The sequence below is a fragment of the Pagrus major genome, chromosome 2 (assembly GCF_040436345.1).
Source record: "Pagrus major chromosome 2, Pma_NU_1.0".
NCBI classification, from domain to species: domain Eukaryota; kingdom Metazoa; phylum Chordata; class Actinopteri; order Spariformes; family Sparidae; genus Pagrus; species Pagrus major.
Window position 1 is genome coordinate 17,257,777 of NC_133216.1, and position 24,300 is coordinate 17,282,076.

Consider the following 24,300-nt stretch of genomic DNA (forward strand, 5'->3'; position numbering starts at 1 on the left):
TTCCAGCACCATCTCTCTATTGCTTTAATCACATACATTTAGACACGGCAACAATTAAGTAACAAATTGCCATGGGAAGGATACATTGCATGTATACAAGCGCAAACAAACCTTTCAGTCTTTTTTGGTACATCACATTGAGGCAGCCCTTCTTTACGTCCACTTTTGGTTGTGCAGTGACCGCACATCCGAAACAGCACGAGAAAGTGCACTAAACACTGCTCAATGAACAGACACTCGCTAGCTGGTTTTTTGTCTCAGTTACATATGAAAAGATGACCCAGTAATGGAAAAAGAAAAAAGAAAAACACCCAGCAACAATAAATCAGTCACTACTGCCAATGTTGAGCACCTGTCCAGTGGTTAATTTCAGTACCAATTCGTACAGAAACAGATTTACAACATCGGTGGCCATGATTGTTTTATGAAAAGAGGCATCAGCCATCCAACAGGTTTACTATGAGTAGAAAAATAAAACATTTGGAAAGCCAATGTTCGCTTACAGCCTCTATTCAAACTATGCAGCAGCAAAAAGCAGCGACAGCCGTGGCCATTAGATTTTCTGTTGGACTACACAAAGACACACACACTGTCACACATACAAACAAACATACATGCACATATTCTTTCAATGTGTAAAAATAGAAGATTGAACACAGCTAGTATATAGATAGATAAATCTACTGCTTATGGTGGACGTTTCAAATCTTTCCCATTAACATCAATCAAGTAAATCCGATAGAGATTTATACATCTTTTATCCACTTCTATACATTTTCTATAAAACAGACATGGCTTAAATTAATTGATGATCAACAGGCCTAAAATACCTTCCTTAAATTCTCCTGTGCACTTTTACAAAATCCATTTTATTTACTAAAAAAAAAAAAGAAAATCCAGCAAATGAAATCAATCTGGTTGAATGCTCTCTGTATTTGTTGTCTGGAACCAGAGGACACAGCAGGCACCCACCTGGGATGTCATACGTATACGTGACAGAGCGTTTACATTAATTAACCCGAGGGGGATGTGGAAGAATGATGGGTGACTGCTGCAAAGTGGCTCAAAGAGGCCACTAAGAAGGGAATTTACATTCTGAAGCCCCACTTGAAAAATCTCAAATTTAGTGCCTGTATTCTGCTTAGTGCACAGTAGAAAGTACCCCTGAGTTCTAGGACAGGGTCGGTGCTGTATCATTTAGAGCACCGTTGAGAGAGGGAGTGGGCGGTAAGGGGGTGGGGTGGGCTGTGGCTACCCGGGGGGGTTCTTCCGAGGCTTTTTAGGGAGTGGCAGGGCAAAATATGGTCCTGGGCTCTACAGTGCTGTGGGAAGTTTGGGCTGAGAAGAAGCATGATTGGTGGATAAGGCTCTGGTATACAATGTCATGGTCATCCTCGGTCTCCCCTCCCCCGGCTGCGACCACTCTCTCATATGCAATCATATTTCTAAGTAGCTTCATCAGCAGGTTCTTGGGCCGGGGATTTTTTTTTTTCAGATTGCATGATATTTCGATTCTATGTTGTTTGTATTCTCTCCTCCCTCCCTGCCCACCTCGTAGGAAACTCCTGCTCCTTTTGTCCTACAGTTCATTCAGTTTGTTCTCTGGACTGCCCTGACCCATCCCTCCCCCTGTTCATTTCAATGCTGACTGCTTGGTTCTCAGGTCCACAGGCTCGGTGACATGGCTGTTGCATCACGGCCTCTCTCTACCCCCCGCCCCAGTAGCAGAAAGTAGCTGTGTTGAGGGCTTTTTTAGACATTAATCAATGGGAATTTTGTCCTCTAGTTCCAGTGGGCTGTCCTCTGTGGTCTCCTCAATCTTTCCCAGCTCCTGCAGCTGCTGCCGCCTCTGCACCTCTGCCTTCAGGTTCTCCAGATCCTTTTGGCTGAAAGGGAAATACCAAAATAATCAAGACTCCCTTTTGAGGAAAGTTCTGGTATAGCTTGACCATCTGAAAAGTTTCACTCGGATACGTTGTCGTCACTCATATCTTAAGTATGCTCGAAAATTCCCCATAAAACCTCATGCAGATGTGCCAATTTCAGCACTACACGTTTCCCATCTTTCCATGTTCTGTATACACCTAATTACCTGGATCAGGAGCTTAGTCAATCAAGCCCTTATCAGGTGTAAGCAGAGCAGGGGGAGATGAAAAATCTACATATTTAACAGTAGCCAAACCCATCTGGTTACCAGTTTTAAACAGTTTACGCCTAATGATTGTCAGCACATACAGGCTCAGTCCCAACGTCCCCCCAAAGGCTTTAAGAACTGAACCCTCAAATACTTAGTTGACGTCATCTAGTGAGTGTTTGACTGAGGGAGGCTGCAAGGGCCAGAAATGGTATAAATAGGAATTGGACAGCACTTTGCCATGTTTCACGTTACCTTGTGAGTTTTTAGCTTATGTCTTAAAAGATGTAATTGTAAAAAATAAATAACAGGTGTACTCTTATTCACAAATATAAAACATATCAGGTCAGAAGTTTGAGGGAAAATTGTTCCATCATCTCAGAACTTTTTTGTTGTTTGGTCCACTGAGTGATTTAAGGTCTGGTTCAAAGCGAATGAATCCAAAAAATAGGCTAAACTTTTCTGTGAAGCTATTTTCAGGGATAGCTTCTCCAAGTCAATGAAATCTAATAAAATACAGCTGTAGTAATCCCTATCTTTGTGTATAAAGTCTACCTTCTGTTGTGTCTCAAGAACAAAGCGAGTCTCTGCAGGTTTTTAACTTTACCTGAGTGGTATAAAGATGATGCCGTTGATAATGTTCAGCTGTTCCAGGACACTGGCCATGCTGGGAGCAGTGAACTGGAAAACAGGAGGAAATAAAACCATATCATCACTGCTTGAATGGTGAAGATGAAACAGATGGAAGCACAAACAACAGCATGTCTCAACTCAGTCACCTTGAGGGGCATGATGGAGGCGTTGGAGCCGTTCTTGTAGATCTCATTCATGGTTCTCTGCAGAGCTACAGCCTGTTGGGTAAGATACTTCAGGTACTCTGAGCTCTCCTTGGTTTTCTCATGTGCCTCGCCCATCTGAGTAGAGAGAAGAAGTATTTAAGATATCACTTCATCACAATGGATAAAGAGAAGAGTGTCAGCTCCCTGCAGTCCTGCAGGACTCACCTGGTTCTTGTAAATGGTGTAACCCTCCTTCTCGTGCTGTAGTGCGGAGCGGAACTCGGCCTTGCTCTCGTAAACCCTCGCGACCAAATGATGGCTGCAGAAAAACAACAAGGCACACATGATGTAAATCATGTCAGTCAGTATTATACCTAATTTATGCATATGGAGGATGAATCTCTCCCCACCTGAGGGCCACTTTGAGGGATCTGGGTCCGTGGTACTTTGTGTTGATGGTCAAGGCGTTCTCCAGGAATCTCAGTGATAAATCGTACTCCATCACTCCGTGCAGCACCAGCCCGATATTACTCTGGAGGGAGAGCCGAGAACAAGGAGGGACGGGAGTCAACCGCACTGTCTTTTTTTCCTGGGGTATTGATGTTCAAGGAAAGATTGTACTCACATCTAGCAGTGCCATCTCTGGGTGGTCCTCCCCGGTCACCATCAGCATGAGGTAACGGGCGCGGTACAGCAGCTTCAGGGCGGTCGACAGCTGGCCGTTTGCAAAGCAGTACAGAGCCAAGTGCATCTGAGAAGTGAAGGGAGCAAACATAAAGGTTAGAGGGATATTTAACATCTTTATTATGAGCTAAATATTTCCTACATGTGGCGTGATGACTTACGTATTCTTGAATTGTGTTGGGGTGCTCGATGCCGAGGACTCTCTCACTCATCAGAACAGCCTTCTGCTGGTTGCTGAGAGCCTGCAGACAAATGCACAAATGTCATTCAGCGACATAAAATCAATATGACGCTTGTGTAAAAGTTGCTGACACAGTTAAGAATCGCCCGTTTCCTGCCTACCTCAGGGTGGTCTCCCATGATGTAATTAAGGCGTGCCAGCAGGCGCAGGCAGGCACAGATCTCGACGTGCATGGCTCCGTACACATTGTTGAAGAGGTTGAGAGCCTCGTTGATCAGCTCGCAGCCCTCCTTCAGAAAACCTGGAAATGAAAAGGGAAGGTAGAGAGATACATTTAGTCAAACCAGTGTTCAGACCAAAATGTTTGTGCTCTGGGCCCTCTCAGAAATTTCTCAGTCTGAAATTAAGTATGACATTTTGGATTTTTGGTATTACAGAAGCATTTTTCTTAACTGCATTTAGGGGAAAAAATGTAATTTTATCTTGTATAATTTAAATTAAATTTAGCTATTACAGACCAATCATAACTGAAGAATTCTAAGTTAGGAATCCAAAGTTAGGATGGCATAGATCCTGTCCTAAAAATCAAAAACTGACACCAATGTTAGCCTGTTTGAGAAGCTAACACTGATGTTAGCCCATTGGAGAAGCTAACACTGATGTTAGTCTATTAGAAAAGCCAACACCGATGTGAGCTTAACAGAAAAGCTAACACTGACGTTAACCTATTAGAATAGCTAAACCTAATGTTAGCCTGCTGGAGAAGCTAACACTTAAGATAGGACCAGCAGTTAGGACATTTTTCTGTAATCAGGCCCCAGGTCTGTATGTTTTTATGCATGACTCAGTCTTTTGACATGTCTCACCTTGCTGCACTTTGGCCTGTCCACTCTGGAAGAAGTGGAAGGCATCCGAGGCTTTGGGGTTCACGTGCTTCACAACAGGGAAAATATTCAGGATGTCCTCCTCTGTGAAGGCGGGCTTGTGGCGGCTGTCAAAGTTATACTCCTTTATCAGGATCTGGAAGGCAAATAAAAGCAACGTTAACATCATGAATGCCATTTGGAAAAAGGTGTCGGGACATAATAATCGACTAAATGAGTCTTACCTGGATGCCAGTTTTGACTGAAATTTCTCTGAGCAGAGTGATTTTCTGCAGGCCGTATTTCTCCACCACCTGGTCCACACTATCACTGAAAGAAAACATGTCAAGACGGGATATTTATGACCAATAAACACCCAAAATGTTTGAGTATAAAAAGAGAGCTTTAACATTTGTTTCACATTAACAGACGGAGGCCTCACCATTGTACGGTGAAGTGATAATAGCTCTGAGCCTCAGAGGCGATATTCTTCCACAGCTCATTGGGCGTCAGGCTGGCCCACGCTGTGTTGTCACCGCCGCCGGGGACCCTGTTGCGACGTTTGCGGCTTTTGCGGCGTGACACCAGCTCGTCGGGAGGAAGGTGGGCGACGGCATCGGGGAAGGAGCTCAGGAAGCAGTTTAGGAAATGGCTCACGGCGGCAGAGAGGGCAGACAACTCCACACCCTACATGACAAGGATACATTTAAAATATCAAATATATCAATATCAAAACAATGTCGGTTTATCTTTTAAAACAGGCCAGATGAAGCATGTTGGATGTTACCAACCTGGAGGTATGTCTTGAAGATATGTTTTGCACATCTGGTGATCAGCTCACTGATTCCTATTCTCTAATGTATATAAAAATAGGAAATATTAGAATGACTGAACACAAGAAAAAGAAGTATGTGGCAGTGGTGGTTGGATTCATGGATTCACACTCACATAGAAGTGCTCCAGCTGGGCTTTGGCGGGAGTCTTATCCACAAACTCCAGAACAGAACCCAGATAGCGAATATTGATGCCTCTCTGGCGCAAGGCCTCGGTCAGCGTGGCTCCGTCCATGGGCAGAGCGCTGTGGTCCAAACAGTCTTTAACCTGGTCAGAAAACACACACACACATACATACATACATGGCTTTAAACTCAAATACGCCACCAGAAAATATATATTTTGTATTGGACCATCTGTGCCACTGACCAGTGACGGGACCTGACAGGACACCAGGAAGGCTGCGGCATCTTTGAGAAGCTGCTTCTGCTTCTGGACGTCATCTGCGCTGTCGTCTGGGAATCGTACTCCTGGTTCAACAACACACACGCAACTGTCACTTCTGTGGTTTTATCCTCTCATGAATGTCACACAATCTCTCTCATCACTCCATAAATAATGTGGAGCCAAATCTGCTAGAAATGACTACAGACAAGAAGGAAATTAGACACTGATAGATGTGACAGTTGAGGGTGTGAAAATGGATGAAACACTACAGTTATCTTGGCTTCAGCTCAGGGTAACAGTTTGATTAACAGTATCTCTATTTTCTGCTACTTTACACTTTTAAGTTATTTAAAAGTTATTAGAGCTAAAGTAGTGCATTTTGAATTTATTTTATCAGCAACGACATTTCAATTATTGGATCCTGTAGCTGGTCAGGTGGGTAACGGGTCGACACATTATAAACAAACATGTAAACATAAAGAATGTACATTTTTAATTATTACTTTTGATATTTAAGTACATTTAATATGATATTCTTTAAGACTTTAACTCAAGTACTATTCTTAAGGGTGACTTTCACTTTTATCAAAGCAATATTTAAGCACAATATCTTTAAAGTATGACTTTTGTTTTTTAAAAACACTGCACATAATTTATATTGGAAAGCTTCTGACGTTGTTGTCTCGTCTTGTCTCAGTTCTAAACTATGTTGAGCTGAGCCAAGGTCACCTGATTTCATTTTGTCGTCTCTAACTGGCTGGGCCTTTTTGTTTGTTTTTTGTTTTGTTTAAATATTTGACAGATTCCAAGTGGTCTGAACGTCTTTCCCATGAGTCATCACCAAAAATAACTACGCTCAACAACAGGAATGAAACTCGTGGTCGGAACACAAATGTTTTTCAACCTCTGGGAGCTTTAATACAACGGTGGTGGAAAAGATTATTTTTTAAATTCTTGATTGCCTCCCTTCTATAGGCTGCATAGCACATTTCTATATCAGTAAAACAATTTGTATACATGCTATCATTGTTTCCACACTGTAAATCTATTGTCAAGCTTCTTCATAGTTTACGAATCGTCCTCATCGTACTTACCTGGCGAGAAGATGTCCGGGTTGAAGCGAATGTCAAAAGATGTGTTGCTGATGGACCCGACTGCCTTGCAGGCATTGAGGACGACCTCACGGCTTTTGGGATCTGTTTGTGATCACGATCACAGGTGAGGAAAAGATGCAAAAATGTTAAAAGTAATGGCAAAAGACACATCATGTCAACGTATCTATCAACCATGTCCACATTAAGCCAGAGTCCACTGAAAAACAGAGCTGAAGATGAAGCCAATTTTCTGACACCTCCGACTCCGTGTCATCACTGATCTTTCTGGATTTATTGGTTTATTTAACAGAGACACATTGATACACGTTGTTGTCAATGTGTCAGAGTTAATGAGCCAATACAGCTAATCACACAATACAGATTACAGTATCATTGATCCTGTAATTCAGTTTTTTTTCCAGACCTCTTTGATCATAAAATATTGATTTGATGAGCTTACTGTAGACATGGCCTTAGTCCACCACCACCAACACCACCTTCACAGCTGTCGACTACACACACACTACAGATTAGGTTTGACAAGCAGATTACTGTTTGATTTTGGATCAATGGAGCATCACACAAATCATTCAACACGGAGATTATTTCTGCATCCCAGAACACATTGGGATTAATGGACACAGCAACTGATTATTCAGTTTATCGGGTCAGATTTCACAGCAAGGGCACCACAGGCTGGGACAGTGAGAGACGGGCTGATTGGGGGTCAACACTCTTCCCCACTGCAGGCTGAGGACTGAGCAGGGACAGCTAGCCTGGTGGAAAGACCACACTACAGCCCAGTGCTATATATTCTAATGCGCTAATGCTAAACACACACACAAATGCAACTTCTCTAAAACACATTTTATGTTAAATACGACTTTTCTACGCATTTATCCACCAGAGTAGCTCTCCCTGCGTCGTCCTCGCTTTATGTTTTGGGGGGTTTTTTTTCGACATACCAATACAAGATCCGTCTTCGCCAACTAAGGTCTCCGCCAGCTCTTTGGCCTGAGCTAATCCTGGAATACTTTCCTCAAGCTCCTTACCCTCCAGTGGGCTCTTGCATTCCCCGTTCTGGGTTGTTGTGAGGTCGAGAGGCCCGTTTGTGGCAGGCTTCGAGGAGTTTTCTTCACCCTCTTTCACTGCCTCTGAAGCAGCAGAGGTGTTGTTGTCTGTCTGGTTTGTGCTGTCCGTGGAGACCTCTGTTACACTGGGAGGATCTGATGCTGCGGTCTGTGTCTGGGTTGTGTCAGCGTTGCTTTCTGAGGGTGTGTCAGAGGTTTCTGTGATGGCGGGTGTGTCAGTCTTAGTGTCCTTGTTTGCCTTTTGTTGCATGAGCTGTAACGCTGCCATCTTCATGAAGAGAAGATATCTGGAGGAGGGACAGAATTAAAAAAGTTAGACCCGAGCAGTAAACTCTCCCGATGATGAAACCCAAGGCAGACAGACACATACCTGTGCTCAACAAAGGCCTCGATGAGCTCCTGGCGTAGACAAGCCAGGCGGTGGCGGTGCTGGCGGGGGAAGCCTTGGCGCTGACTCTCTGGAGGCAGCTCCTCTCCGTCCACAGGCAGGAAGTTGAGGTCAGGAGGGAAGGTGCGGAGAAGGTCAAGAATATAGTGGCGGCCATCGTTTCCGATGATGCCCTTACACTCGACAGAGGAGCACAGCTCCACCTTGTCGTTTTTCTCGTTCAGCACACTGTGCCTCTGGACCTGGAGGAAACGTTAAGACACAAGCATTGATTTTTTTTTTTTTAAGAAAATAGGTTGGAGGTGGAGCAAGTGTGTGAAACTTCGAAACATTTGTTCGCTTATTCACATCTCTTTAAGTTAAGTTAATTAATCCGTCGAGTCGATACAATAGCTTTGTTACTGACCTTGAGTGGCCTGCTGGTTTTCTCCAGCAGCTCCAGGTATTTGCTGTGCGAAACAACTGTCTTCCCAAAGTCGATGGAGCCGTAGATGACGCTCTGCTCCTGCTCACGCTCCAGAATACCAGGGATGATGGACTGGGCGGTGACACGGTAGCCTCTGTAGTCAACTACGACGGTCCCCAGAGTGTACAGACCCTCCACATCCACGGCCCCGTAAGCCCGCACTCCGTTCAAGTCATTGGTGGGTGCAGCGTGGGCGGCCGCATCTCCGCCCAGCTCACGATAGTGGTCCCGTACATCGAAACCCAGGCTGAAGAAGATGTTGTTCCAGATGAACATCTGCATGCGCGTTTCCTCACCGGGGTTGATGGCCATCACGTTACCGTCAATGACTGCCATGGCGCCTCGAGTGGCAGCTGCTGCGAAGTCACTGTGGACCTGCAGGAGAAAGAATTAGTCGGTACCATCTGGTCTCCACTGTTGATTGTGTAAAGACAGATTATGTGCCTGAAGGCTGATCTAACGAAAGTACCTTGAATATGGCTCTCTCCCTCAGCAGGCGTTCAGGCAGGTTCTTCCGGGGCAGCTCTCTTGTGGTCTGCAGCTCCTCGTTCCAATCTCTGGTCTGAAGACAAATCAGCACAAAAAAACCTTCAGTCACTACTGTAAAAATGTTATCCATCATCCTGATGTGCAGCTATGTTCAGCCGTGCCCACCTGTCCAGGTATGTGCTCCTCATAACCCAGGCGGGAGGTGTAGGCGTCCTCAGCTCGAACACAGTCCATGGCGTGGTCTACCTGCGGAGCCGTCCAGCTGTACACCTGGAAAGGCGTGGCTATCCTCTCAAACGGGTGTCTCTGGACCCTGCAGCACAAACACAGGAGTAACTATAAAAAAGAAGGGCTCATCTGTGTGGTGTCCCTTCATACATCTCCGGCAGTTTATCCAAAGGTTTTATTTTCCTTTAAGTCTATTTATTGGTATTTAAAGCCACACAAAATGTAATAATTAGTACTAAACGGATCATTTATCATAAGTTTGACGATGAATGACGAGAACCACAAAATCTTAACAGAATTTCATTTGTCATATTTTATTTTCTTGTTGGGCTTGAAGACTTTGACCTCCTGGTTAAATACGTTAATGAATAAATGAATGAACTTTAGAATCATCGCAAAAATGAAGCAGTTAAAAGAGAAACTTAACAATAGAAATGCAGTTAAACTTTTGCACAGTACAGCGCGAGTGGGGAACAGAGTTGATGAGCACCGACGGTTTCTACCTTTTCTTTTGCAGGGCAGTGAAGTTCTTCTTGAAGGCAGGGCTGATCTGGCTCAGGAGCTCCACCAGTGAATGGCTCAGGAAGCTGGGATTGGCTGGCTTAGGGTTAAAGGTGTAGGTAGTAGATCTGGAAAACAAACGCAAAACAAATATAATTCACATTATTGTGGCTTTTCTGTAACAAATAACAAACATTATGTCACTGAAAAGAGAGAGAAGGAAGGACAGAAGTTATTTGTTGCCATGACTGCCAAAGTCTTCTAACTGGAGAATAAAAGACTAATGAAGCCTGGACAGGAAGTGGTTCTCCTGTAGGGAGGTAGCTCTGCCAGTTTTCTACAACCGATGCCCAACTAGAATCTACAAACACTAAAACATTAGAGAAATTTATAATGTCAGTGATCATGTTGTTAGAAAACAAATACAGAACCCTTCTCCAAACACTGCAGCATCTTTCCCATTTCTACTTTCTAATCTAATCCAATTAGACCTCATTAATTTGACTGTTAAGTCTTTGGTGGCATCCAAAACTCCTCTAAAATTAGGATCCGGAAACTATTAATACATCACAGCATCTCTGTCAGTGCTTCACTATCCTTCATTTAAATCCTTTGCACTTCTGATGAGCTAATTGTGGTTTGACTGCTGCCAGAAATCATCACTTCTTGAATGGTGATGGAGCACTGCAAGTCACTCGTCTTAATACTGACTGCCAAACACTTTGTGTATAAATTACAGTATAAATCATGGGCTTATGGAGCTTAATGTGAGTCTGCAGGAAAAGCATAGATGTGAGGTTGAGATGTTGACTGACTGGTTGAGGTAGAAGCCGCGTGTTGAGGCAGTGACGCTGACATGGCGCTCCTCAACAGTCACAATGTACAGGTACATGAGGTCGCCGTGCATCTTCCTGTTTCCAGGTGGAGGGTTCCAGCCGCTCATGGTAAGGACCTTCAGGCACTGCATAGGCTGTTGTGGGGGGAAAAACAATAACAGTTTGATCTCTTATTTGACTTTGCATCTATTTTCCAAAAGCTATCGCTGCTTCTCACCTTCCAGTCCTTATTCTGTGGCTGGAGGGGCACCAGGGGGCGGTCTTTGCTGCCGGGCAGGATGTGCTCTGGGGGGGTGCAGTCGATCTGCTCCAGCTCGTTGCCCTTTTTCTTCCTCTTACCACTATCTGCAATCGGATAAAAACAAGCAAGGTGAAAGTCTGTGGCCCACCTGCATGTCGCAACATTCATGCATAAACACTACACATTAAAATTCACGCTCCAGATGGTGGAGCATGGCTGCACAGAACAAATTCCCACACGAAACGTCTTTAAACAGCGCCGTACCTCCGAGGTCTCCATCAGTGAAGATGCTGAGGAAGGAGAGGGAGTTGCAGTCCACTCCGTTGTAGGCGTCTGAGGGGTCCAGACTTTTCAGCAGGTCTCTGATGTGACGCACATGGATGCGGGCCTCGCGCACTGTGTAGGGCTCTGGATGAGAGAGAAACAAAAGAAATTAAATACATCGCAGGCGTTGAGAGGTTTGAGAAGTAACATATCAGGCTAATGGACACTTTAGTCTTTGCCAGCAGCTACATGCCAGTAGAACCAGGCAAGATAACAGATGGAGGATAAAACATTAAAGCTCAAATCAATAATGTTTTCTTGATAATATATCCATCTGTATGATGGTGAAACGCTGACAACACCACATTTATTGTGGCTGATGGTGAGAAACCTTGACTAGTTTCCTCCGGTTGAACCTGCCACTTCATTAATGGTAAATTTGTTTTCACACTACCTGGTTAGTCGTTGACAGTTTCACTGCACACCAACAAGGATGAAGTGAAAAGCAACACTGGCTACTTTGTCCTCTTTAGTTTCAGTATGTGAAGGTTACAGCCTACAGCTTTATGTACATCCTAAACAGACAACCTTTAGAAATGCATTTAATTTAAGGTTAGTACTACATTAATTGGTCTTCTTGTTGAGGACGATTTTGCTGTTTCTTGAAACAGGTAAAAGTGCTCTACATACCTGGCTAAAACAATAGAAGAAATGTGATAACAGCTTGACCTTCACAAGCTTTTCACAATGGAAAACAGGATTCCTTCAATTCTTTATAGATAAATTCAAGCATTTCTGGCAACTTACACCTGTTGTAAATCACCAAAAAATACATTTATATACTCAAAATGATTTACAATAAATCAGATGTCTTTGTGCTATAAACAACCAAAATGTTGTTTTGTGAAGGATTCTACTGAAGGGTGAAAAATTAAATAAAAAACAAAAAAGTTTCATGTTTGAAAAAGCGTCACTTGTCAGTATGTAGACTAACATCTGGTATAATCTCACCTTCCACCACTTTGAGCAGCGAGCCCTCCTGCAGGCCCTCGATGGACTTGAGCTCGGCAAAGTTGTCCAGCACGTTTCCATCCAGCTGCAGGGAGAAGCAGGTGCGGTGGCAGGTGTCCTCACGGTCCATCAACACCTGATGGATCTCCTGTACCATCTCCTGGGGAGAGACCTGACGTAGACGAGGAGGGAAGAGATGAAATGATGAAGGCAAGTGCAGAATATTTGCATTTTAAGATACATCACCTGCTTTGGTTCAGCTGAATTTTCCCTTTGAGGGAAGCTTTTAAACTCATGGACTTGTAATATTATTAAGGATTTTACTCTGAAACGGTAATATGGGGGTAATAATTTCTCTCCGTCATGATAGTATCAAATATCATCAACTTCAGTTCTTTCACGCAGTGCTGTCGTCTGTCTGAACACCTGTCCTGTCCTCACCTGCAGGTCAAATGGCTCTGTTCCAGGGGCCTGGATCTTAACGGTGAAGCCTGTGTCCTGGATCACAATCACTTCCTGTTCGTTAGACTCCTCTCCTCCGTCCGCCTCGCCGTTCCCATCCTGCTTCGACTCTGCCTCCTCCGTGTGCCCATGGGCCCCGTCACCATTCACCATGGCTGTATCTGCACTGTGCCCTGCAACAGGAGAGACGCAGAGGTCATCAGTTTACATCTTGTAATGGAGAATTTGACAACTCTGAACAAAAGATACAAGCAGAGAACTACAACCACAATCTTTACAAACTACCAGATGTGTTGGGGACAAACATCTCTCTACAGCTGCTGCATCATCAGGGAGCACCACCTTCAGATTAGAGCTGCAATGATTGATTGATGGATTAGTTGTCAACTATTGACCTAATCCCAACCAGAGCCTTTGAGTAGAGAGTCGCGACAACGGAAGCTCAAAATGCCGATTGTCACGTGGTTCACAGAGACTTCCAGGAAGATCTAAGCACGCAGTTTAAATGTATGAAAACAGAGAGACAGAAGTACTATGTTTGAAGCTAGTTTGTTTATTCAGTCATGAAAACAAAGAGTTTGTTTAGGCATAAAAAGTTCAAGTCAATGAAGATCTCTCTTCTTCCTTCCCCAAAACTACATAGTGCACCTTAAATCAATTTTCACCATTTCCTTTTATACCAGACAACTAATCGGGAAAATAATCGACCAACTAATCAACAATTAAAGTAATCATTAGTCGCAGCCCTCCTTCAGACAGTCAGCCATGAAAAGCAACTCATCCGGACTGTGTTTGCATGCGGCAGAAAACAGAGACGCTGCCAGGCAGCCAGGTCACAAACAAAGCACACAGACCCAGAGGCTGGATGACCTTATCAGTAACCTCATGAAATATTTATGAATGGGTGAACAGAGCCGACAAAGCTGTGCTACAGTATGCTAGTGACGTCGTGGTTACATTCAAATGCGATCAACAGTATAAGGCCTCAAGACTTAACTTCCATCAATCATCAACTACAAGAAACTAAAGCTGAAACAAACTACAGATCAAAACATTAAACAATAGGTACCCATTCATCATCGCAGCCGATCTAAACGGAAAGTACCTCTAATCCAACACCAATCTGCTGAAACCAACACTATTGCAACACTGGAGGGATTGATTATAAAAAGAAAAATTTCACAAGAGGGAATTATTGGTCTGACTGTGCCAAACATGAGTGAGCTAGTAAGCGTTCACCTGCTGCCTGCAATCTCTCAGAATGAACGTTACTCATTATCGTTATAAAGTCAGAATGACACGACAAATCTGATGCAGCTACAAGATCATCTACGAATGCATTATACTTCCCACATATTCTAGAGTAACAGTGAAGGTGAGAAGAAAATGACATGAATAAAAATGAGGCTCTGTGATACATTAATTCAAAAGGAGCAGGGTCGAGTATGTGGATGTCAGACACCTGTTTTCTCTCACTGGGACACAACTGCTGCCAGCCAGCCAGCCAGCCAGCGTGTCCTTGCTCACCGTCAAGGGTAAACAGCGTCAGGGTTACTGAAGAGAAGGGGGCCAAGAGGGAGGGGAGGGGCTTTGTGACTGGACCGCGACCCCGGGTGAGAAGGAACGCACTGAATTGGTGGAGGAGTGGGGGAGGAAGAGAGAGAGGGGCGACTGGTCGGCCGCCCTCTGAACAACAAACACAACGGCTTCAGAGCAGATGCGCAAATTAATAATGTTACAAAGCAGGAGACAAAGAGGGCTCTGTGTTAAGAGACTGTTTACAGCAGCAGCGCAGCAATGTTTCATTTCTTTTTTAGATCTGAGCTTTCTGTCTGAGGTTGAGACAACTATTTTTTTGGGCTACTTGGGGCATTCATTTTAGGGCTGCACTAATGATTTTCATTATCGATTAATCAATTCATCTGTCTGTAACTTTCACAATTAATTGTTCAGTCTGTAAATTGTGAAAAAACTGTGAAAAATGCTCATCACAATATCTTAAGTGTCCAAAGTGACATCTTCAAATTGCTTCTTTTGTCCAACCAACAGTCCAAAACCTGAATACTCTTCATATACTTCCATAAATGACAAAGAAAAGCAGCAAATCTTTACATTTCAGTAGCGGACACCAGCAAATGTTTGACATTTTTGCCCGAAAAATTATTTTAATGATTACTTGATTATCAAAATACTTGGCAATCAAGTTTCACTTGACCAACTAGTCAACTTGTAGCTCTAATTCACTTATATTCGACTTACATTCATCATTAGGGGGCCAAAAACCTGACTCTTTCACTCTTTTTGCTCCATTTTTGGTCTCTACCAACTCCTGAATGAAATATTTGTCTCTTTAATTAAATGATCCACTTTGTTCACCAGCCAGTTGCTCAAGCTAACTGTGTTGGTTTGCCGTCTGGTGCCGAGCAGGTGGTGTACAGTGGGTTTTTATAGCTTTCACTGAAAACAGCTGCCTACTGTGGTAAAAAAACAAAAACAAAACCCTGAGAGAGCAACGAGAACAATGAAGCTACAGCCAGACAGCTATACTCACTATGAAGGCTCAATGAACTTGAATTGATCCAGGTGATAATTCTCTGTAGGTACATCACTGCAAGCGTGACATCATCATCACATTTGTGTTGTTTAAATATTGATTATAGTCGCTTTAATGAGGAAACACACAACTGCCATGTTTAAGGGATCATTCGAGATTGTTTCTGTCCTTCAACTTCTTCCAACAATGTGTGGAAGTGTTCCACATCAGAGGAGCTTGAGTGCAAAGTGCCAAAGGCACAGGGATTGATGAGGCAATCCAGCAGCCTATGTGTTGCAAAACTGACCCGATTTGCCCCACGGTAAAGTAAGAAAGTTCAGGCGGGAGTGGGGATGAGGAGAGAAGTGACAGATGAAGCTGCACTTGAACAGTAGACAGGACAAAACTTGTGTCTGCTATTGTTTAAAAGGGAAGAAGGAAGTAGAAATAAAGAGGCATTCCAGATTTTTTCCGTGATGCATTTCCTCTGGAAATGAGATACGGTGGCGAGACACAATAAAAAGGATGGTGGTGGTGAATATTAGGGTGGCACAGCAGTTTAAATTCATCAGATTCATCAGATCTTCAGATCAGATCAGATATTTGTCAACCATTAGAGATTTTTCAGATAGTTTCTAATGAGATGACCACCCCTTTAATATTTGTGAGCGTGATGTTTTACAGCGATACTGGATTTGTTTTGTTCAAGTATCACAGGTATTTCAGGTTTTTTCCTTCACTTGAGTGGCTTAAACAGCTCACTCACAGCATAGACTTGACCTGAAGTATCTTGCACATATTAAAATAAATTAAAATCTTAAATCCTAATTCAAGCCAGCGGGCCAGCTCGACTTTGTACCAAAAACAGACCAACTCTCACTCAGTAATTTTTAACTTGCATCGGAAACCTCAAACTTTAACAACAGTTAACAACTTCAACCAAATCATTCAACTGTGAAATCATCAATCAGAGAGAGACTGACGAGTGGGCGACACAATGACACACTAGAGGAAGCGCAACACAAATGACCCACTAAACTTTTCTCTGAATCAAACTGTAAAGTCATTGTGACAATTCACACAACCTCTTTCAGCTGATGTAATACTAAGAAATAAACTCTTTAGTTTGTTACCTTAGCTCTGCTTCTCTTGGTAACACCAACAAAATAAATCCAGCAGCCATCTCTCCTCTCTGTGGCCCTTGACATGCGGACCCTGGCTGCTGCCATGGCAACCGTAACCAGCCAGACAACCCTGAAATCAACAACAACAACACCACGCAAGATCCGTGTGTAATCATGTTTGCTGCACCACAAGGTGGCAACCTCCTGGTGGACGGACAGACCCTGAGTCATGCATCTATCTGCATCATGGCAACAAAGACTGAATACGAGAGTCTGTTTGAGACCGACTTTATAAATGAATTACCAACGACTCGCCAGCAATGAATGACAACAATATTCCTCACCATCATAACACTTTCATCAAATTAAGCTCAGTAAGTCCATCAATGTAAAATTAACAAATCTGACGACTGATTGGTTAATTCAGGGCATTTATAATCAAAAATGCCAAATATTCTCTAGTTTCAGCTTCGTAATATGAGGATTTGATGCCTTTTTATATTTCACATCATTGTCAGTTAAATATCTTTGAGTTTTCAAATATCAGTCAAACAAAATGAGTATTTTAGATATCATACAATCGGGCTCAGACATTTTTAAGACTAAAAGATAAGACAGATAAGTTTATTCTCATCAGGCCTACATGAAGTACTCAAAAGAAACCGTCTAATATTGGTTACACGAAGATGTTCTTTCATATTAAGGCGCCGCAAGTTAAAAATGTTAGGAGCCATTGCTTTTGCTGATGATAATGATGATGAAGAAGGAGACTTTGACTGTGGTGAGGAGGACATCTGGCCAGGAGAGGAATAGTGCCAGGGTGTCAGTGATTCCTAGGATTAACCAGGTCACTGGTTTTACGTCCCTTAAAACCTCTGGTAGTGACTGTTGTCTTGATGTGGCTGCTCTGCCATGTGCTGCCAGTATGTCCTGTTACAACTCTGCAACCTTCATATCAGACATGTTTAGGTCACAGGTCAATGGCTGCAGCTATTCATCACTATCAATTCTGGGTTAAGCTAATGACCATCTGGGCCAGGAAATGCCTATAAAAAGTTCTAGATGATACCAACACTAAACATATTAAGTTTTTTTTTTTTAATCACATAAAACAAATAAAAGCAGCAAATCCTAACAACTGAGAAGCTGTAACCAGAGAGCATGTGGCAAGAGATGCTGATCACTGTCCTGTTAATTGACTAATCAATTAAACAACTATTTGTTTCAGCTCTTAAATGAAGCACCCACTGCTCCATGTGAGCTTGACATGACTTTCAGCTCAGGTCATCATCCAGAAGAATAGCCAGAAAAATTAACATGCAATCAGCACAGCAGTTCATCCACACAGCAGCACAACCTCATACAGCAGTGAGGCACCATCGCCTGCGTTTTCCTTGTGAAATGACACAGGCAGAGACAATTCAAGGTCCCACATGTGACACACACTCACAGACAGGCTGCAGCAGTGACTTGTGGTGCTCTGCAAGTTGTGTAACGTTAACTTCACCGGCTGACAGTCCACGTCTCTGTTCAGTCTCCCTCTGCCGACAACACTCCGCTGCGAGCCGCCAATACTTCCCTTTTATCTGACAGTATACTCACCAGCTTACACGTCTCTGATCGTGTATTATTAGCGTAACCTTCCCTCTCACTGTGCATGCACCATCATGACTTTTTCTACGACAGCCAGCTTCCGCTTCCCGGTCGAGCAGGGACACTCGATCTAATGTTCCGCGACGGGGGGGGGGAGGGGAAGACGCTTCACGGTGTTACCACCGACCGTCGGCCGCTTCATCCGCCTCACATCTCTTAAAGTTATTTTTTTTAAACACAGAACCAGGCAACACATATTTCTTAAAGCTTGTGAGACATATATCTCTTAAATAAATGTACCCGATGTGTACGACTCCCCCTGTGTTCGTGTGAGCAGTGTGCAGCTCCACTGAAGGTGACCTTCAGTTCATTCCTATGACATGCTGTTACCGAACATGTGCGTCAATACGAGTTAGCATAACACAAGCTGCCGCATTTTCTTACACAAACAAACAATGTGCGACACAGCAGGGTTATGTTTTGCCTTAAAAACACCCGTTTAAAGAGCCTATGCTGGCCTTTAGTGCATGACACGCCGGCAGTGACAAGGAGCGTCTGCTTGCTAGTTAGCCGGTTAGCCTGTGAGCTAGCTAACTAGCTGCATACTCAATGAGGAGGCTAATGTTAGCATACCGGCTGTTTGGGTTAGCCTCTTTGGTTGTTGCAGTGTCAGGCTGGACTACATGCTAACAGCTATGACCCATGGATGTAAAAATGAACGTGATCATGTGCAGGCTGCTAGCTTGCTAATTAGCATGAATGAGACTATCCTCATAAATAACAGACAGCTAATTAGCAGATCATGCTAGGTGGACCCTCTAAACTTGGAAGAGGCTACCAAGGAGATGGCAGAGGAGGAGGAGGAGGGGTACACCCTCTCAGACCAGTACCTTAGGTCTGAGGTAGTCGCATAACAAAAGCATGGAGGTAAATGTCACCAGGATGCTTTGCAAAGACACACAGACAGCCAAAACATTTAACCAACACAGTGAAAACAGTTATTGCACATGGATGCAGGCTATATGAGGCTGTCCTGGTGCTGCATGTATACACGATAGGTGTGATCAGTGTATTTATAATGTATGATAGGCGTAATAACAGCAGTTATGAGCCAGTCAGTCTGCTGCAGAGCCTCACCACAACCGCAGGAATCCTTCAGACTCGTCTTGCTGGTTTCTTTGCTGTCCTGGGCTCCATCCCCGGCTTCATCCGCAAGATCAACCGGATTACAGTTAGGCACCGACGCCGGGATGTCATCTGTCTTGCTCACCATGGTCGGCAGTCAGTGTGGCAACACCAAATCCCCCAGCAGCGTTGCTTGAATATGTGAAGTCTGTAAAAGAAATAGAAAAAAAATCTGCTTCTCCGGCTAACGCAGGCTAGCTGGCTACATGCGAAGGGTACAAGCTTACAAAAACAAGTCTACCGAGGAAGGACAGTGCTGTACATAGTGGGGATCACACGTGGTTCTCTCCTCCCCTCCTCTTGACCTCTTTGCCTTTGCGTTGCACTTCCCCACCCACTATGCGTGGCGCTACGGAAAGCCACATGCGACAGTTTTTTACAAACGCCCCTTTTAATCATTTCCGTGGACAGTAGATTTTCATTCTGCACTAGAGGATACAATGTGAGCAATGTCTGAGAGCAAAGACAAAGTGTCATCATACTGTTACTGTCATAAACACCACAAACAAACACTGACTGACTTGATATCTGACAGTTTGACCCAGATGTCATCAGCTCCTGTCAGTTGTTTCAGTCAGTTTTCAAGCAAAAATGTCAAACATCTGCTGGTTCCAGCTCTTTAAATGTGAGGATTTGCAGCTTTTCCTTGTAATTAATGAAGAGTATCTGGGTTTTGGACTGTTGGTTGGACAAAAGAAGCAATTTGAAGACATCACTGTGGCCTCTTTGGAGAGCTTAAAGTGTTTCCACTTTTGGGAAATTGTGATGACCTTTTGTCACATTTTATAGACTAAACAAATGAATTGTTTAATCATGAAAATAATCTGGTTAATCGATAATAAAAATAGTTAGCCATGGTCAGATTAACCTGCCAGGAGGCTCGAGAGCCCCTATTAAACCCTCTGTTCCCTCTGTGTAGTTTTACTATGCTGCAATACTAACTAGCCCAAACACATCAGGTCAGGAATATACAACATTTTGACATGATTATTTTGTTATGAATAAACTATAATAGATACATATTCTGTCTTGTATATTGTAAACGTTGTATATTCAAGGTGCTTATTGTTTCCTGATCATCTCTGAAGACACTTTTAACTTATCTGTCTCACCTTTTGGGGACAGTCAGAGCCAGCACCAAAATATTTTAACCATAACCTCATGAGAGTAAAATCCATGCCTCTGATAGGATAGTAAAGGTGCCATGACACTCTGCTAGACACATTTCATATTAAATAAGAGTTAGCTGATTAAGTATTTGCTCAAAGATACAAGCCTTCAATAAAATTACTTTTCACAGTCGTATGTATTTAATGGTAACTTCAGTGCTGCAAAATGTGTGAGCACCTTCACCTCAGTATCAAAACACACACATCTGTTTGTCTACATGCTCGTGCCATAAAGCAAACTGGGATTTCAGCCTGTCAAAGGGCGCACGTCAACACTGTCCCTTTAAAAATGTTTTCGTTGTTATATTAAGTAAAAACGCTTGTTTTAAGCCCTTGTGTCTTGGTCAAGTACAGAAGAATCCATGTCTCTAATTTTCATAATAAAATAAATAAATATATATTTTGAAGGGACAACTTTATTAGGAGTCTTTATGGAGATATAGTCTCTGTCTCTTACCAGAAAATACTGTTTTCTCAAGGATCCAAAGCATTTTACTTCACATTTCTAAATGACCTGAATAATATTTTATTGTTTACACTGATCTGCTGTAGTTAATTAATGTCAGAGAAAATCTCATTTAAATACATTTTAGTGCCATATTTTTACAGCTTTAACGATGAATTACTCCCATATCATATTATGTTTTTGTCTTATAATAATGATTTTTTGATATTTAAGACTCCAACCAGACCAACTTTAGCTATTAAAATAACAAACATTGCTTTATTTGGTTGTTGTTGATGTGTGTGTGCTGTTTTATGCATCTATTAGGCAACCTACGAGTGCAATTATTGTATAAATGCAGATTTTTCTGAAAATACAATCAAAAAGTTATCCACAAAAAAAACAGAAAAATGATCCAGCGCCATCATTTAATCACCTGCAAATTTATTCACTCTTTCTTTTAAATCAGGTTTTCAGGTAAACGTTCAGGCAACAATAAGGAGCAGGCAGCAGACTAGACAATCCTTCATTTTATTCCAATTATGTGTACAGTAGATCACTATAGGAAGCTAACACAGTATATGCGGTAATCAGTCAGTAGCTTATGCTCACCCGAGGACCAAACCATACAACGAGCCAGAGCAACGTCTCTCTGTTGAGTACCACACAGCGTTATTGCTAGAGACCAAGTAACATGTCAAACAAGACGCTTTATGGCGCCACACACAGTCCACTGAAAGATGCAAAATAAACTTATACGACCTCAACCAAGGACGAGACCTGGAGACGACGCTGCTGCTGACACTTCCTGTCATTATTATTATTATGAGGATCGGGGTTATTTCTGTATATAGGCGTTTAATAAAGATGGAAGACATTCCCTGTGGGTGTGAGTAAATGATCTGCTTTCTTGTTTCGTTTTGAGTGATGCGAGATGCTCTGAAAAGTAGAAAAAGCAAATCAGGCTGTGAAGATCTACTAGCTGAAATATTCATGAAAAGACATCTTCGTTAAGGCATCACACCATCCGTCTTCATGTTAATTTTACTGGTGGGCCTCTTTGGTCTCATTAGCATTTTTCCCTCAAAGCAGGCAAACCGTATTTTGATTATTTGTCCAGGTTGTTACATAACACCAAAGCATACATCATCTAAAATGACAGTTGATGCTGAAATGTATGTGGGGTGTTAAGTCGATTATGAAAGGTGGATGGAGAGTTTAATCTACCTGCCGCTTCATTTGGATGACATGTGGAGCGATGAGGACATGAAAGTCTAACAGTCTAAGTTCAGGATTCCTGTTGGGAAACAAAAATAGCTCTCAACAAGACAGCTTTGTACTTTTATGCCCCACTGTCTCGTAAAACTTGAGGAAGAATAGTGCACTGAGTCATGCTAATGGCTTACCAGCAGAGAGGTGAATGAAAACTCTTGTCACATTTGGATTTCTACTCAAAAAGGAGACAGGTTCAGTTCATTTTCATCCAGACAGTCTCATGTGGCATAATAAAGGAGACCTTTTATGCTTGTTTCCCTCTCCTTCAGTGTGTAACATAGGTTCTTGTGCATGTTAAAGTTAAAAAGCCTGAAGTCTGCACCAACGGAAGCTCCTCTCTCCCACAGAAAACACTGCTCCTGAAACGCCTCGTCAGTAGTCCCGCATTTAATTCTGTGACTTCTTGACATCACACTAAGTCACCATGTCACACATTTGCATAATGTATGCTATATTCACGGTAGAAGTGAAGCTAACTGGAAGCTGAAAACACAACAGAGTTGACCGGCGATACGGTAAGCGGTGCTGGCTCAGGCGTGTGTGAGCTGACCAATCAGAGCAGACTGGGTATTCAAGAGGCGGGCCTTAAAGAGACAGGAGCTAAAACAAACAAAAAAAGCGTATAAACCTATTCTAGTAGTAACCCCAAATAAAATTATGAACCTGAAAATGAGCATAATATGTCTCCTTTAACGTTGCTTCACATGCAGCGTGTCCTCACTTGAATATGCCTCCTATAATAAGCATTTAAGATTCAGTGACAATCAACAGAAATAAAAACAATCCATCAGACATTTCAATTAAGCAAACATACTGGGCTCAATAATTACAAAATAGAAAGTCAAACAATCATAAAATCTATTTTAACACTTCGAGTGCCCTTAAACCAGCTGACGTGACCGACTAATAATATATAAATATATCGATATATTGCTTCATTGAGGATATACTGCGAAAAAACTAAACTAAACTGTGAGAAAAGCCTCACAGCGGCCGATCACAATTAAATTCAGTCCTACAGGAAGGCTCATTTCAAAGACTGCAGTTACTGCTGCTCAGTTACATCATGGCTCAAGTACACCGTGAATCCAAAATAACTGAGGTGACACATTACATACAGTAATATACCCCAAACCCAAAGAGTCTAATAAAAGAGTTTCAGAAACAAAAGAACAATACCTTAAGTTTCCACACTGCATTTCTTACGTCCACGCCTCCTCTATTATAAGGCAGTAATTACAGTGCAGGGAACTAAATAAACAACGATGAAGCAATAACATAAGAAGTGTGTCCTACATTAAAGTATAGTCAATTAAAGTGAGATTTTATCTTTCTTTTACTGCTTTTTTTGTTTCAAGATGCCATTTGCTCCCTGTTACGCTAGGGGCCACCATGTGCATGTGTTTTGATAACAGAGGACACACACACATACACACACACACACACACACACACACACAGTTTTCTGCTGAGCCTGTCTTCCTGTCATTTACAGTACACAGTCACTGTCTTGGTGTCATTTCGTCACAGCTGCTTTGGGAATTTCTGTAAAAGTGGAAAAGGATGACGCTTCAGTTCAAGACACGCCAAAACCTCCGGTCGTGTTCTCGTCCGTCCAGTTTTCCTGAGGTGAAAAGAAACCCCAACAACCCCAAACACAAATCATTTGAAGTAGAAGTAGTTTTGTGTGTGTGTGTTTTGTACACAAACCACACCTGAGTGAAACACAACGTCCAACGAACTTATCATCACCTTAACATGACTTGTTTATACTGAGCAGAGGCAGAGAAGCACACGTGAGCCTCATTGTGTATTTTTAGTAAAACATACACACTGAATGTTGAAAGTTTGAACATAGCCAACACTGCTGCTGTCCGACCATCGATAAATCAACACGTGAGTTTTTGTCTTTGAAGAGATGATTTTCCTTTAACAGCTGCTTTATTAACTACTTATTATGTTTAACGTATTCTACAATTATGAAAAATGTGTGTTTGTTGTTAGCAATAATGAGAGGTGAAGAATTAGGTTCAATTGAGTTAGG

General features: G+C 42.6%; 1 protein-coding gene across 3 annotated transcripts; it reads right to left on the reverse strand.

Annotated features, from left to right (window-relative positions):
* cluha (clustered mitochondria (cluA/CLU1) homolog a) lies at positions 1 to 19,652 on the reverse strand. Of its 3 annotated transcripts, none has more exons than XM_073482832.1 (27): positions 19,321 to 19,652; positions 12,913 to 13,106; positions 12,472 to 12,643; positions 11,461 to 11,604; positions 11,173 to 11,300; positions 10,935 to 11,089; positions 10,122 to 10,247; positions 9,556 to 9,703; positions 9,371 to 9,463; positions 8,842 to 9,276; positions 8,418 to 8,677; positions 7,922 to 8,334; positions 6,957 to 7,058; positions 5,845 to 5,945; positions 5,590 to 5,742; positions 5,433 to 5,495; positions 5,084 to 5,328; positions 4,887 to 4,971; positions 4,645 to 4,798; positions 3,940 to 4,079; positions 3,759 to 3,839; positions 3,539 to 3,664; positions 3,324 to 3,445; positions 3,139 to 3,232; positions 2,914 to 3,048; positions 2,742 to 2,815; positions 1 to 1,886 (listed from the first exon to the last, which is right to left on the reverse strand). In XM_073482832.1, the coding sequence occupies exons 1-27, from the start codon at positions 19,454 to 19,456 to the stop codon at positions 1,760 to 1,762; spliced, it is 4,206 nt and encodes a 1,401-aa protein (XP_073338933.1). In that variant the 5' UTR covers positions 19,457 to 19,652; the 3' UTR covers positions 1 to 1,759. The 3 variants fall into 3 exon arrangements, with proteins under 3 accessions (XP_073338933.1, XP_073338942.1, XP_073338952.1); XM_073482841.1 differs by having other exon boundaries at positions 8,009 to 8,334; positions 19,321 to 19,651; XM_073482851.1 differs by lacking the exon at positions 19,321 to 19,652 and adding an exon at positions 18,193 to 18,271.
* Between the last annotated feature and the right edge of the window lie 4,648 nt (positions 19,653 to 24,300).

Coding starts and splice junctions, on each gene's coding strand:
- cluha (XM_073482832.1), bottom strand. CDS start 19,456: ATGGTGAGCAAGACAGATGACATCCCGGCGTCGGTGCCTAACTGTAAT. Junction 8,678..8,841: donor AAACCAGCAGGCCACTCAAG/GTCAGTAACAAA, acceptor CGTTTCCTCCAG/GTCCAGAGGCACAGTGTGCT. Junction 5,496..5,589: donor CCCAGCTGGAGCACTTCTAT/GTGAGTGTGAAT, acceptor TATATACATTAG/AGAATAGGAATCAGTGAGCT.